Here is a 15,755-nt window from a genome sequence, read left to right as displayed (position 1 = left end):
AAGCACTTAACCCCCTACCTAAATTGCCCAGTGGACGGCGAGCGCTGTCGTCACACTCCGACTCGGCGTAGAAGAAAGCGAGCTTCGCGAAGGGAACGTACTCCAGTTTCTGAAGAGAGGAGTAAGGACCTCCCAGCTGAAAGGGTTTTGGCGGAGTTGGACGATTTTCATCAATGTGGAGCGAGAGCATCAAAAAGCAAAAGCGCTTGGTCTGCAGAATCTGTGCCCGATTCTGTCAAATATGACATTATTGATACGTTTTTACGTTAAAATGTATTTTATGAGCTGGTAGTTGTTGTAAACAGGGCTGCCAGTGGAAGTGGAAGTGGAAGTGGCGCAGGGGCGTGCCGCAGCTTGAAGTGGAAATACCGTTCGTTGTTAGGCAACTTGCAACTTGCATTGGCAATTTGTCGCGTCTGAATCGGAAATGCAACGTTTCCTGATTCTTTTTCGACAAATAAGACGGAATAATTCGTCAGATGGAGGGAAAAAAAATAAAAATAAAATAAACAAATATAGCAAAGTAGGTCTTCGGTTGGGTACAGCGAGCCCCCCTCGAGAACCTTTTCTCCACCGCCCGGCGCCGATCCAAATGGCTCCGTGACGCCGCCGAGGTGTCCGTGGCTTTGCCCCAGGGAAAATATCTATTATCCCAACCCCCACCCCCACCCCCACCCCACCCCACCCCCTCCTCCTCCTCCTCCTTCCTTGTTTTTCTTGCCTGGCAGAGGAATAACCGCTCAACGATCCAGGGCTTTCACCTCTACTCTGATAAAGGTTATCTTGGCAATTTAGTGCCGGCGATATCGCATTATGGGGAGAGTTATGAGGCGGAAATCACATTTTGCTCCCAGTGACTCTGAGGGAGAGGGAGTGTGAAAGGTGTACGGGACTGCGCGGTAATGATATGGCTGAAATTGCACGTGCGCATTTGCGAGGGTGTGTGTGTGTGTGTGTGTGTGTGTGTGTGTGCACGTGTTCTATTCAGTCCGGATTGCAATTTCACTTCAGCGAGAAGTGCTTCTTTCACACTTGCAGGCTCGTATTGCACATGAAAGTTGTTTCTCCGCGGGTAGTTTCATCCAAGCTGCTTGACGGACACGTTGAATCCCGCTAATAAGCCTCAGAAGTGCTCGCTGGGATTTGCAGGTTGTAATATGCCAACTGCTGCTGCAACCAGAGAGCTAGTTAGTCTGTTAGTTTCTCTGCATTTTTTTCTTTCCAGGATATAATTGTCTATCGCAAACAAACGGGGCAATAAACCGAAGAAGAAGAACAACTTCTTATCAGTGCTGAAGTACAGTTGCCCGCCGACAGCGCCCGCCGAGTAGAGCCGAGAAGTCGGCGCGAGGAGTGACACCTCCCTCCCCGCGACAGGAAATTTGAGAAACACATTACTATCAGGGCACACCGGGAGAACCTACAAAGCACACCATCGCATCACACCTCCCGTATTTGTCAGATGCATTATCGCATTATTATATTCACAGTTTACCCGGCTCCCCGGAGAGTAAAGAAATATGCCGTTGCGAGGCTCGTTCTGCCAAAAAAAAAAAAAAAAAAAAAAAAAAAAAAAAAGGTTGCCATGACAATGGGATTTCACTCCTTTTTTTTTTTTTCCTTTTTAGTTTCAGTATATTCATCTCTCTTCACTCCCTTATGTGCAATTATTAAAATAATATCATTGAAACATATGATGCCGAAGGATATCATTTCATATGCTGCAGCTGTGTAGATTTCAAGGAAGTGTTTTCTAGTTTATAAAAAGACTTTTTTGGTTTTTTTTATAAACTAAAGGAAAGAGTGCAACATCTTGCACCTTAAACTTGATTTCCCCGCAGCAAATTGGTTACGTGGTCGCATTTCTCTCACTTCGGGGATACAAATTCATTTTTTGGCAAAGCTGGGGAGCTTTTTTTTATATATATATATATATATATATATATCATGCTGAACACGCACAGCATGAGGTGCCGTGAGGACGCGCAAAACTTCTGCCCCTTTCGTCTCAAACTCGGGTCGCACAGCGAACGGAGTGATGGAATTTATTTTTTGGCGTCTCGTCGAAAGCGACGACCCCCCCTACCCCCAACCCCCCCCCCCGTTTGATGTGCGACCGCATCGACTTCCAAGTGCTGCAGCCAGACAGGACAACAAAATGAAACCGAGCTGGAGTGAGAATACTTGACCGGTACGACACAGATTGAGTGTCACTTCTTGAACAGGAGAGAGAGGCACAGCAGAGTCAGAGCTGTATGAACGTTGCAGTGTGTGTGTGTGTGTGTGTGTGTGTGTGTGTGTGTGTGTGTGCGTGTGCGTGTGCGTGTAATGTAGATGCTCGGCCAGCCGTGTGTCTGCAGCCGTGATAACTTTTAGTGTCGTTTAACCTCGCAGCCTGCTTCGTACAGTAGGTAGCAGCCTCACACACAAACCTCCCACACACTTCAAACAGCAGCGCGCGCGCACGCACACACACACACACACACACACACACACACGCACGCACGCACACACACACACACACGTTACAGGTGTCACTGCAAGTTGAAACAACTGAGCTCCCTTTGAAAGCGAGCGCACTCTTCACCTTTCACCCCACTTCTCCAGCATTATGATAGATGGCCAAACATTGGGACGCGCACACACACACACACACACACACACACACACACACACACACACACACACACACACACACACACACAGATTCATTTCACAGACCACAACAGTGACCCCAGCTGGACGGTCAACACGCCGAGACGTAATACGATGTCTGGGTTTTGTTTGGCGTTCCGCCTCTCCACCTCCCACAGCGCTCCCGCCTCTCCCCCTCCTCGTCCCGTCACCCACACAGCTTAAGTTCAAGCCCTTCCAGAGGCTTTTTATTTTTTATTTTTTATTTTTTTCGCTCCGGCACACCACCGCAGAATAGCATGAAGGCTCGGATGGAGCGTTTCGGCGTCAGCGAGAGCATCTGGACTGTCTGCGGCTGCTTTTCTTTCCAACTCTGGCAGTGATTTTGTTCTTCTTTTTTTTTTTTCCCTCCAGTACAGCCGGTCCCGTTGAGTCCGCTCCCACTCGAGTCATTTCGTGGGACTAATGTCCAGAAGTCCTGAAATGCGTCGGATGACGACAATATGTCTCTCCCTCTACGATTTCGCGAAGATTTTTGAAGTGAGACAAATAAAACGCGCGGTGAACGCCGGAGGTTTTCCACACCCCTCGCTGGCTGCTGATGCTAATCTGTGAGGTTTCTCCGAGCGTGGAAGCCTCTTTTCAAAGCAGAATATATTTGTATGCACTCAAGCTTTTCCTGGAGGGGGGGGGGGGATATTGTTTGAAAACTGATTTTAGATTATTTTTTTATTTTATTTTATTTATTTATTTTTTGTCAGTGGAAGGTTTTTTTGTTTTTGTTTTTTGGCCGACCTCGTGAGCTGATTACATGTGACCGTCCACGGGACGAGAGGCGAGCGCTGAGCAGAGCAGAGGTCAGCGTGACCACGCAGTCAGCCGGAGAGGAACGAGGCACGTGTGCCAATATTACAGGAGGTGCAGGGGGATGAAATAGTCCTGGGAGGGGGGGGGGGTCTCTGGTGATTAAGATCATGTTTCTGGGTGAGATTTTTTTAAACTTGACAAAATATCCCGAGGTGCGGTCTGTAACAGACGAGAAATTCAAGCGGCATAAAACTTGTCCAACTTGAAACTCGCCGGGCAATCATCACATTTTCAACACGGACGGGGGTCTTCCTGTATCTTAATTCGGCGCGCGCTTAATGGCGCCAGTTCGGCAAAATGTAACCGCATTAAATCCCAACCGGGGCTCGACAGACGCCGGCGGTATCCCCTATCTGCAGCGAGCGATTACATCGGCCGTCGATGAGCTCGCGGGACGCGGTTCTCCCGGCGGCTCCGGGTCCTCCGAAGAGGCCGACGTCTCGGCATTAACACGTTTCAACGTCGGCGTCTCAACCTGAGGAAAAAAAAACAACAACAAAAAAAAACTCTGAGATTCACTGGCAGGATTTGAATTAGAGGAAGAGCAGCAGACTGGATTTTTTTTTTTAAAAACTGACCAGTCAGGAAATGTTAAACTCACGGAACCGGGAGGCAGCCGAGAAGCCGAGAAGACTCTGTTCGTCGTAGAACAAATGACGGATATGAAGACCGGGTTTCACACTTTTATCGATTATGTGCCCAAAGTGACAAGAAGCGTTTACTCACCGAATCAAACGGGTGACGTCTTTAGTTATGACAATCCCATTTCTGGTTGTTTTTTTTTTTTAGCTCCGATCGTGAAGCAACAATGAAAAATCCATTTCATGTTATTTAGGTCATTCCTTCAGAGTCGGCTACAATATCGCAGCCTTTTGATCTGAGCCCGTCGGATTTCACTCCGCGGCTGCAGGCAGTCGTCTGTCGAATATCAACCAGTCGGCTCTAACTTTAAACTCCGGCGCTGCCGGATCAATGGCCAGAGCGGCGCTCTATGAAAGCCCCCCCCCCCCCCCGCCCTCTCCTCTCCCCACCGACGGACCAGAGAGCTAAAAGCAGAACACAAGTAGTTACATAAGTTATAATAAAAGTCACACCATCCCCTCGACGCTTTATGATGACCACGCTTAAAACACGGGGAGCTTCCCGTGTTGTGGAGTCCGCGAGAACTCCTTTTTTTTTTTTTTTTTCCCAAAGGTCACTTTGGGTGCGCTCCAAACTCGGACCCACGCAGAGCTGGTTTCAGGCCAGCAGAAGGGATTAGATTGTGAATCGCATATCCGCCCCCGGCTTTGCAACGTCACTCGCGTGGTAAACTCCTGAGTCCGGTTCTGTCGGCGGTTTCTCCCGGTGAAAAGGGAGTTCCTTCTTCCCTCTGTCGGTTTTTCTACCTTTTTAAAGTGGAAGGTTTTTTGTTGTTGTTGTTGTTGTTGTTGTTGTTGTTTTTTTGCCTCCTCCGCGATGTTGTAATTGTTTGGCTGTTCATCTCCCGCGGCAGCGGGGGTTTTAAGTTTCATTTCAATTTTCTCTCTTATTTCTTTCTTTCTTTTTTTTTTTTTAAATGTGCGGAGCGTTCTGCCGAGCTCAGAGTCACCGCGCAGGTGTTCCCGGGAGAAGAAAAGAAAGGCCGCCGCTCGTGGCGCGGGACACAAAACAAAAACAAACTTTCTGGAGCGGCTGCAGCTCGGCCATCATTTAAATAATCGATGTCCAGGCCTCGTCGGCGCCGCAGCAAAATGACATTTATCGTGCCCGAGCGCGTGTCGGGGATGTTAAGGCCTCCGGCTCTGGAAGTTAAATGGATTGAAGTCGCCTTGAGGAAACACAGCTCCGATTGAAGGTGCGCGGTCGAGCCCCCGAGTAGGAAGGGAAACGGGGGGACGCCTGTCCAGTTGAGTGGAAGTATCCCGTCGATGAACGGACCCGGGTGTTTGCAGGATCGGCGAAGAAGGCGGCGCGAGCATGAAATAAGTGGAAAATCAGTCGACGGGCTAAATGATCTTGCCCTCACTCGAAACTTGCGCGAGGCTCAGCGGCAATTTTCACAGTGAATTGCATTTTTGTGCCTCATTTAGACACTTTGATTTAACATGTTCGGCGAATACTATCATTTTTTTTTTTTTTTTTTTTTAAATGAGTGGGGGTCGTTTCGAAGTTATAAGCGAAGTTGTGGCGATAGAAGCATCGTTTTAGCGTGCGGGAACAAATGAAGGAAAGCGACAGGACCTCGTGGTGGTTGTAAAGAACTCGCTGATGGATGATGAAAGGAAGCTCTGGTTCAAACTGATCAGCAGGACCAGTGCGTCATAAAAGCCGCGTCATTCATTCGTTCAGTTATTTTTAGTTCAATCTGGGAAATGGTGGAAACAGAAAAAAAAAAAAAAAAAAATGGGGCATTTCTTCACCATGAAATCTGTCGCCTTCACTGCAGCTCTGGCCTGTCTGCAGTTTTCTAAATAGACAAAAACACTCATGTTTGCCATAATTAATTTTTGGATTAACATTTGTCATGTCAAACAGTGACATCTAGTGGCCGCGGGTTGTCAAAGCAGCCTCATTAATGAGTAAATACCTGGGGGGGAAAAAATAATGAATGAAAAAAAAAAAAAGAATCACTTCAGGTTAGATCAACTTGATTAACCCTGAAGGAAACCCCTGCAAATGAATGCAATAAAGTAAACGTAGAAATGTACAATAATAAGAATACAGCTGACCATACAGGTAACAACCGCTTGCATATTGCACATCCCATCTCAAGACTATTGCGCAAGAAAGCGGTGCTATTGCAGTCGGCTTTTTTGGGGTTAGGTTTATTATGGAGTCCTCTGAAGTCACGAGGTGAGAGGGACGAGCGCGATGCCCGGGACTTTCTTCAGAATCATCCAGCGGAGTTTCTGGTTCCGCTCCAAGAACCGAACCAGCCCTCCCCCGTCACTTTGGGTCTGCTGGCATGAAAGTCCGTCCGCGTGCCGCGCCGAAGGACGAAAGACGCCCACTTTTAGATCGAACGAGGAAAACGGCTGTTTTCCCTCTTTTGACAGCCACGGGAAAAGGGAAAACTGAAATTCTAAGATTCACGGCAGACTCTGTGTTGTTTAAAAACCTCCGACCACTAGATGGCGGTGTCGTAATCCGTCTTCAGCCACGTGACTCTTCAGCTCCAACATAACTGAGACAGAAATGTATGACACTATGACAGTTTTCATAAAATTGGATTTAAAAAATTGCTATATATCACCTTTTTTTTTTTTTTTTTTTTACAACCTGGCAATTTATTGAATCATAACCCCTGTTTTTATTTGTTTCTTGCGATTTCACATGTTTGACGTGTTAAACCAGGGAAAACGTCCGTTTCTTGATCGCTCCCGAACTTGTGTATCTTTATGTTGTGTGTCTGTAGCTGTAAGCGTGCAACATTTTCATTACCATCAAGAAGAGCAAAGAGTCAGCGGTGAATAAATGGCCGAGACGGGAAGAACGCCGGAAGACAAATTGTTTCAAGAGAAAGGGAAGTTGTGGACGCTCCACTAGTAAAACAGAGGAGAACGATGTCTCTTTGTGTCCAGGCTCAGTGAACACCAGCCGATTGGCCTTTTATTGTTTATTTTACTGTACTTTATTTAAGATATTGCATAGCTGGGCAACGGATGACTTGGCTTTTTATAAGCACACTCTTGCCAGAGTGCACCGACTCGTTTTTTTTGCCTTCAATCTAATCCCATACTCACTGCCTTCCTGTCAGCCTTGCAGTAGCCGGGTGAGGACACACGGGGGCGCTGCTTCACAATTATTCACAACGGCTCAGAGTAAATACAGTTTTTCTATAAAATCAGAGACGTGTAAATAGTTTGTTTTCAAAGGAAAAGCACAGAGGTACAGCTGGCAGAATATACCAAGTAAAAGTACTCATTGAGCAAATATAAGCGCTATAGTAGGTTATATAATACAGTAGTAAGCCTGGCTTAATATATTACCGCATTATTATGGGTGAAATAACATGTTTGCCTGCTGTAGCCTCAGTGAACGCAGTCCACCTTCATCACAATGTATTTGTTTGTGCATTTGTCTGCTGATCGCAAATAGCAACAACTTAAACGACAGGTTACTTGTCAGTGGAGTGATATTAGAAGCTCCGCTTTAAAAAATAAATAAATAAATAAAGTAAAATAAAATAAAAAAAATTAAAATAAAAAAAAATGGGTCAGCAGCGACAAGAATATTGTAAGTGCGGCGGAGGCCGAGCACTCATGTTCCCGCGGTATTAATTGATCAGACCGGGTGTGAACGGCCGCTCAGCGAGCAGCCAATGGCTGAGCACCGGATGCGAGATATCCGCTGCAACAACAAGCGCTCTGTCCCCCCCTCCCCTCCCCCCCACCACCTTCAGTTTTGACGCCATTTACAGCCCAAATCTCGACCTCCTCTCCGGAAAGAGAAGAAAAAAAAACAAAAAACACACGAGAGAGAGAGAGAGAGAGAGAGAAAAAAAAAGTACTTGCAGCCCCTCGGAGCTTTTTTTGGGGGATAAAACACAGCGAAAGAAAAGTAGTTCCGAGCCGGAGTTTTCGTCGCTCGCCTCTCTTGCTTTTTTTTTTTTTTTTTTTTTTTTTTTTTTAACACTTTTTTTTTTTTAAACACTTTTTTTTTTTTTTTTTTTTTTTTTTCTCGCAAAAGTCGAGTTTTCCTCCGCGACGGTGATTGAATTTCTCCCGTTTCTCGCGTGCTTTAACGCCTCGTGCTCTTGCGCAAAAAAAAAAAACCCAACGCATGGGGTTTTACGTCTCGGCGGTGCTTCCCGTGAAAATGCGCACCACCAGCTCCGGAACTTTCTCAACGGATTTTACCGACGGCTTTCCCGACCGAGCCGCCGCCGCCGCCGCCGCCGCTGCTGCTGCTGCCGCTGCTGCTGCCGCCGCTGCGAGGGAATAAACCCTCAACTTTGGATTTATTTCACCGAAACGGGGACTAAAAAGTGTCGAAAAGCACGGTGAGTTGTCCACTTTTCTTTCTTTTTTTTTGTCTTAGTATCAGTAAAGTCTGTTTTTTTTGTCCCGTAATGATGGTGAGGTCTCTTTTTTTTTTGTTTTTTTTACTTTGATCGCGAAGCCCTTGTGCTGTTTATTAAACCGGGCCCGTCCCGTTAACCTCCTCTGAAGCGCGAGACAGGTGTTTTCCCTCGTCACGGAGGAACTTAACGTGACGGCGAACGACTCCCGGTTTCGTAGCCCGCCGCCGCTCGTCCGCTTTTATTCGGAAGTGTCCCGAGGTGGCACGCGTGTGCGCACCCTGTCCCGTTTCCTCCACATATGTCCCGTATACCCGCTGACACCCGCCGCTCTCCTCTCATATGTATATATATATATATATATAACATGCTAAAACAGTGGAAAACAATAAAACTTCTTAATTGAATTCATCACTCGTGATTTTATTTATTTATTATTTATTTATTTATTTAATTTGCAGCCGCCACTTTTATTATTTTATGATGTCTGACCTGTCATTTTTTTTTAATTTTTTTTTTTTTTTTTTTTTTTTTAATCGACTGCTATCCGTTTGCTCTGGTTCCCCCCCTCACCCCCCTCACCCCCGACCTCCCACCCACCCACTGAGGCCGACACCGCTTGCAGACAGCCCCTGTAAGCAGATGAGAGCCCCCCTCCTCCTCCTCCTCCCTCCTCCCTCCTCCCCCATCCAGTAATGGGCTACAATCTTGAGTGTGCCTATCTGCAGCAACAAAACAAAAACAAAAAAGCTCATAAATCCAAAAGAGCCCTCACAGAGATGCCCCCCCCCCCCCCTTTAACATGGGCTCTTTCATGCTTCAAACCTTTTTTTTTATTGATTTATTTATTTTTATCTCGTCACTCATCTTCTTTTTCAGCGGCGCAACAATGTAAAATGTGTTCGAATGGTTCGAAGGTTGCCGCCCCGGGCCGTTTTGTCACGCAACAAACAAACAAAAGGCCTTCCTGTATTGTCATTGAAAAGGAAGGGGAGGGTGAGGGAGGGGGGGGGGGGGGCGCTCACTCTCCCCCACCCCCCACCCCCCTCCTCAAAGAAGGCATTAGAAAGCTAATTAGGGCAAAGGAAGGAGAATTAAGGCCAGTTTATGTTCAGAGTGACGAACTTCACTTCAAATCTCCACGTGAATCAGTGAGGTCGTAACCGACCCGGGACAGCAAGTGTCCCGTAAACCAGATGGCAAAATATATATACAAAAAAAAACAACAACAACAACAACAACCCCCAGTTTGAATGCCTCTCAGTTCCTACTTTTTCCTCTCAACGTCCGCGTTGTCTGTTTGAACCATAAAGTCGCCGACTTGCTCGCGTGAAAACCTGAACTTTGATCGGCCTCCCGAGAGCGGAACGGTTGACCCCCCCCCCCCCCGTTCAACGGCCGGCCGGGGCGGGAAGCTGTCGACGCAAACTGGTTGCCGCGCGGCACGGGGCAGAAGCACGCGTCCCGAGCCGCGAGTCGGCTTTTGGCCCGTCGATCGATCCGACGTTTATTTTCGTCGTTTTTGTCCGACGAAGCTCAAGGAAGCAGCGAACGCTTTTAAAATGACGGAAGTCACATTTTTCGCGTCGCGGATGAACTGTCTGTCAATTCGTCGAGCTATTGATTGATTTATTGACTTATAAATCAGACTTCATAAATGAATAAAATGAATAGTGTGGGGTCGCAAAATAACAAAAAGTGAATGAGTTTACGTCGACACGTTTTTACGTTTTGGTTTCCGACTTACGGGCTCAAAACCTCCGGATGTTTATGTTTTATATCACACACAAAAAACTAAAAGAAGCTGAGACGGGAGGAAATGGGAGGAAGCCGTGGCAGCAAAACGCCTCTGACAGGACTTCGCGTTCGTCGTCATGACAACGAAGCTTCCATTAGGTTTTTTTTTTTATTTATTTTTTTATTCTGTAGTCCAAGCAAACGTCCAAAATAATTGTTCTGCGTCACGGTCAGTCATGTTTACGTCATACGTGTGCTGTAGCCAGTGACTAAAGATCTTCCATCAGCCCCCCCCCCCCCCCCCCCCGCCTCCCTCCGCGTAGCGTGTTTCGTTAGGCCACGGTTGCGACAGTATCAGTTATGATTTGCATGGCATCATTTGCATGGCTCGTCGCGCACGGCTATAAACGCTCCGCTTTTCATTGTGCAGGACTTCAGATGTGTCCCCCGCCGGCGAGAGCGACCCTTCAGTCCCGAGATGGATCCCAGAAGCCAGAGCGACAGCGACGGGGGAGGAGGGCGCCGGGGGCGGTCGTCGCCGGACGCGCCGCATGACGAAGGGAGGCCTCAGGCGCGGACGCCGCAGGACGCCGACGGCCCGCCCCCCCGCGCGCCACCGGTGCTGTCCCTGGATCAGATTAGGGTGACGGGGAGCAGCAACGAGTACACGGAAGGGCCCGCGGCCGCCCAGAGGTCTCCGGGCGCGTCGCCGGGCCCGAGGGGCGGCGGGCCGCGGGAGGCCCGGGAAGAGAGGCCCAACAATTTGCGCGACCTGAACCCGTCGACTCGGCACGGGAACGCGGACGCGTCCGCCTCCTCCGACGAGGGCGCGCCGCGGCCCCCCAGCGCGGCGGGCTCGCAGGGCAGCGTCGGGACCAGCGTCGGGACCAGCGCGGGCAGCGCCTCTTCGGGCCAGAGGCTCCTCGGCGGCGAGCAGATAATCAGAACCCAGCCCAAACGCTCCGAGCTGAACTCGGAGGAGCTGAAGCCCCTGAACCGCGTGTCCGGGGCGGGGTCGGGGTCGGGGGCGGTGGCGGTCGTGCCGGGCAGCGGGGCCCCCAAGGGCCCGGCAGCGCACTCCAACCGGTGCGAGGACTGCGGTCGGTGTCGGTGTCCGGAGTGCCGGCGCCCGCGGGCGCTGCCGTCCCGCTGGGTGTGCGGCCGGCGCTGCATGTGCTCGGCGCAGAGCGCGGTGGAGTACGGGACGTGCGTCTGCTGCGTCAAGGGCCTCTTCTACCACTGCTCCAGCGACGACGAGGACACGTGCGCCGACAAGCCCTTCTCGTGCGCGCAGTCGCACTGCCGCGCCCGCTGGGCCGCCGTGTCGCTCCTCTCCCTGGTCTTGCCCTGCCTGCTGTGCTACCTCCCGGCCAAGGGGTGCGCGGCCGCCTGCCAGAGCTGCTACGACCGGGCCACGCGGCCCGGCTGCCGGTGCAAGAACCCCAAGGCGCTCCGCCGCGAGGACGCCGGCAAGCCGACGTAGAGGGGAGGGGGGGGGGCCCGACCGAACCGGTGAGACGGCGTAGCGAGGGGGGGGTGGGGAGGGGGGGAAAGGTTCGATCGGAGAGAGCGCTCCGATAACGCCGCCGCGCTTTTAGAGTTTTTGCGTCTTCCGCCTCGACCTCCCTCCGGCGTTACGAGTTCCACTTGGAAAGGTAAACCAAAACAAGCGCTCCACATTTTAAAGGTATGAAGACGTATCCGACTACTGTTTTGTCCTGGAAAATAATCCCTTCACTCAAGTGCCCTGATGTCGTGTTATTGCCATATAAGAGTCCAAATGGATGCCTTGTTGTTGGTTTTTTTTTGGTTGTTTTTGTTTTTTTTAACATTTAATACAACTTATATGCTAAGAACAGACTCCTGTTACTAACTGTATGTAAAGTAGTAAACGCAAAGGGTGTGTACATTAGAAAATGAGCTCGACAGATGTTTTATTTTTGTACATATAATAATACTTCGACTGTGAAAAAGTTGTTGTGCCACGCCGTGGTGAATCCACGCTTCTATGAACCGGTCGACTTCATTCACACGATGTTTTTACATCCCCACTGGGATGGATATCAATCATTTTTATGTAATTTACAAAGGAAAGGTTCTACTTGTAAATTGTACAGTGACCTTATATGAGAAATCTATTTTCTAATTCCAACATTGCTTAGTGTAAAGTAAAAAAAAATAAAAATAAAAATAAAATATATATTTATTTGAAGGTTTATTATTTTATAAATGAGAAAAACAAAAAATATTTATTTTGGGAAAGCATTTGTTTGTGCGTCACTGCAGACGTGAGATGAGCTGTAGGAGTGTCAAAGCTGGATGAATAGTTCACTGTGGATTAGAAGACGAATATATTAACGTTTGAAATTAAACAACATTGAAGTCTTGACGGTGTATTTTCTCCTGGTTTTTTGTTGTTGTTGTTGTTGTTTTCTTCTTCCTGCATTGGTGTTTGTCTTTCATTCTTAAAACTAGTGTTTCTGAAAACGGACCGCGAAGCCGTATCGTAACCGCCGTTTTTTTTTGTTGTTGTTGTTTTTTGTTGTTGCGCCTCGGGCGCGAAATCGCGACGTTTTGCCGCCCCGCGTTCGAGGACGTCAAAAGAGGAAACGAGGACACGGTCGCTGCTCCCTTTTAGTTATTTATTTATTTATTTATTTTCCGTAACGCTCGGCTTCAGGTGGGTTTCATACACGATCCTGCAGACGCTCGGCCCTCTTTTCCTTTTTCTTTTTAATCAAAGGTTTGTTCAGGAATTCCTGAGTTTTGAATGTCCCTGCAGGCGAAACATAAGCCTGAAACATAAAGCCCCCCCCCCCCCCCCCCCGACACTTGTTGACAGCATGCGGACGTGTTTGCAGCACGGTATGCATTCAGGGCTGTGATTGACACGCCGAGGCCCAACCTGCGCTCACTTGTTTTGCCCCGGCCTTTGACTGACGAGGGGGGGGGGGGGTTGTTTTACATAATTATCAACTTTCACCTATTTTACAGAGAGGTGCTGGAGGAGGACGGCAACGTGACGGGCAGAATCCCATTAGGGACAGAAAAGGGAGACTTGATTTGAGTCTTTATTTATTTTATTTTTTTTCCAGTTGCAGGCCTCCTCCTCCTCTCCCTCCTCCCCCCCCCACCCTCCCGCCATTGTCTCAGCTGTTGAATGAAGAAGGGAAGGGCGGGTGAGGAGGAGGAGGGAGGTTGTTAGGAAGAGGGGGGGGACCGCAAAGGGTTAAAAGCATCACTTTGAATGACAAAGACCTAACAGTTTACCCCCAGTATTCAGCCAGGCATGCATTCATCCTGTTTTCAATGGTCGGAGGGGGGGGGGGGGTATTTTGGCTCCCCAAACGCTCCTCTCGGCTACCTGCTCCTACTTGGTATTCCCATAGGGAGAGATTGTCTTGTTGGGGGGGGTGCAGTCGGTCGGTTTGTACTGAACGAAACGAAACGGTCCTATCTGTTATCGTGTGAAGTTTAAAAGCAAAAAAAAAAAACAAGGGGGGGGGGGGGAGTCATATCACCAGCTCCAATTCATCATCGTCAACAAAAGTCGTGCCTCCCATTTCGGCGCAGGTCGACGTTCAGCGGCGCACCAATGTGTTTGGAAGCCACCTCGCGTTAACCGGGGGGGGGGGAGCGCGAGTCCACGCTCGCGGCGGCGGGCCGACCTGGACCCAAAACCAAAAGGTTCCCAAAAAACAAAACAAAAACAAAACAAAAACTTAATTCTGACAAATTTAAAAGTGGCTGCGGAAAAGGACGAAGGCACGAGCGGAGAAAGATTGTTCATCCCGCCCGGCGGTCGCAGCGATTTGGCAGCGGTTGTGTAGCAGGAGGAGGAGGAGGAGGAGGAGGAAGGAGGAAGAGGAGGAGGAAGAGGAAGAGGAGGAGAAGGGGATGTGAATCAGAGAAGGAAAAAAAAAAATAATAAATAAAAAAAAAAGCCCCAGAGCGGCTCTCTTTGTTGGTTTTAGCCGCCGTGCCCCCCCCCCCCCCCCCCCCCCCCCCCCCCCCCCCCCCCCCCCCCCCCCGCGGTCCACGGCGGCCGCGGGGCAGAGCGGCCTATTCACCCCGCTCACCGAGGCAGAACGCAGCACAGGAAGACAGGAAGGAAGCGAGGCTATTCACGGACGCATTGTCTCTTGTCTGTCCGACGGCCAGGCTTAAGCAATCAAACAGCACCGTGTGAGGGGGGGAGGGGGGGGGAGGGGGCGGAGGGGCGAGGGAGTGAAAACTGTTAAAAAAAAAAAAAAGAAGTAACGATTACAAAGGGATGAAGCGTGTTTCCGTGTTTGTCGGCGAAGGCTTTCGAGATCCAGGAAAACGGCGACGAGGCAGAAATAACGAAGCTCGCACGCGCCGCGCCAATTCATTTTTCACGGAAGTGCACGGAAGGTGCAGCTCGGTGTCACAAGAAGGTAAAAAAACAACAACAACAACAACAACAACAAAACCATGATCTCATTCCACCTGTTCACGTCCCGCCCGTTTAAAGGAGAAGCCTTCTCGATGGCCCGACGCCGTCGGGTCTTTTTTTTGGGGGGGGTAGATAACGCGACGTAGTTGACGTTTGGAACTTTATTTGCAAAGTCGTTTTGTTGTTGTTGTTGTTGTTGTTGCAGCTGTCACGGCAACACAAATGAAAAGGTAGCAGTAACTCGCACGGCTTCATTCATTTGGTTCCCCCCCCCCCCCCATCTCCTCCCCCCGCTCTCTCGGGTCGGCGTGAAAAGGTGAGGAAACGTCTCCCGTCGACGGGCGATTCGCAAACTGCGGAAGCCGAGGCCCCCCTCCCCCTCCACCCCCTCCGCCCCGAAGCTTCGGGACGCCGTGACCGCTGGCGAAGACGACTCAAGACAGGCGGTTCCCCGTCGACGCGTCGTCGCACCTTTTTTTTTTGTTATTTTTGACTTCGTCGAGCGTATTTATCGCAGAAACCCCCGTCGGATTTTGTTCTTTTTTTTTGGTTCTTTTTTTTTTCTGGAGAACGTCGACGGTTTTCTCGCACCGTTGTTTCAGAGAGAGTCTGGCGGTGGTTTCGGGACGTCGGAGAAAGAAACAGAAACGGAAAAAAAAAAAAAAAAAAAGCCAAAAAGCCACCGCACCTTTTTCTCCTCTGTAGCAGTGAAAAAGCTTTTCTCAGAAGCTGAACTTTTCTTTCTTGTTTTCCGATGTGGGCGGCGGAGAGACGCGAGGCACCCAGAGCTCAAAAGCTTGATGTGCGTGCCCCCCCCCCCCTCCTCCTCCTCCTCCTCCTCCACCACCACCACCACCACCTAACTGTGGTTGTTGTACTTTCCACTCAGCTCGTCCTCTTGCTACTGTCACACTCCTGCTGTGTGTTCAGCCGAGGTACACAAACGGCGGCGGCGGCTTGAGACTGAATGCGGATGACGAGCAAGGATTCGGATCCCCCCCCCCCGCCGTCCCCCCCCCGTATTACTCTGCAAAGGGACGAATCTCAAGCGCTCGCGTTTCCCCAAATAATATCTCCGGTTGTGCTGCAACTTTTTTT

The 15,755-nt window shown here is 49.5% G+C and overlaps 1 protein-coding gene and 1 long non-coding RNA gene across 2 annotated transcripts in view; both read left to right on the top strand.

Annotated features, from left to right (window-relative positions):
- Window positions 1-8,250: 8,250 nt before the first annotated feature.
- Window positions 8,251-11,729, top strand: spry2 (sprouty RTK signaling antagonist 2). The gene is made up of 2 exons (XM_069698115.1): window positions 8,251-8,485; window positions 10,671-11,729. Exon 2 carries the CDS (start codon window positions 10,719-10,721, stop codon window positions 11,721-11,723), a length of 1,005 nt encoding a protein of 334 aa, XP_069554216.1. The 5' UTR covers window positions 8,251-8,485; window positions 10,671-10,718; the 3' UTR covers window positions 11,724-11,729.
- A 2,735-nt stretch (window positions 11,730-14,464) lies between these two features.
- Window positions 14,465-15,755, top strand: part of LOC138620719 (uncharacterized) — a 24,552-nt gene continuing 23,261 nt past the window's right edge. The window contains exon 1 of the long non-coding RNA XR_011310888.1: window positions 14,465-14,658. This is a non-coding gene — a long non-coding RNA (uncharacterized lncRNA). The remainder of the gene's footprint in view (window positions 14,659-15,755) is intronic.

Source organism: Brachyistius frenatus, unplaced genomic scaffold (genome assembly GCF_029030835.1).
Source record: "Brachyistius frenatus isolate BFR_SWC_R1_liver_20210118 unplaced genomic scaffold, ASM2903083v1 Contig_26, whole genome shotgun sequence".
Classification (NCBI taxonomy): Eukaryota; Metazoa; Chordata; class Actinopteri; family Embiotocidae; genus Brachyistius; species Brachyistius frenatus.
The sequence above is the reverse complement of the archived record's forward strand: the minus strand, read 5'-3'. Positions and strand labels throughout refer to the sequence as shown.

Coding starts and splice junctions, on each gene's coding strand:
- spry2 (XM_069698115.1), top strand. CDS start 10,719: ATGGATCCCAGAAGCCAGAGCGACAGCGACGGGGGAGGAGGGCGCCGG.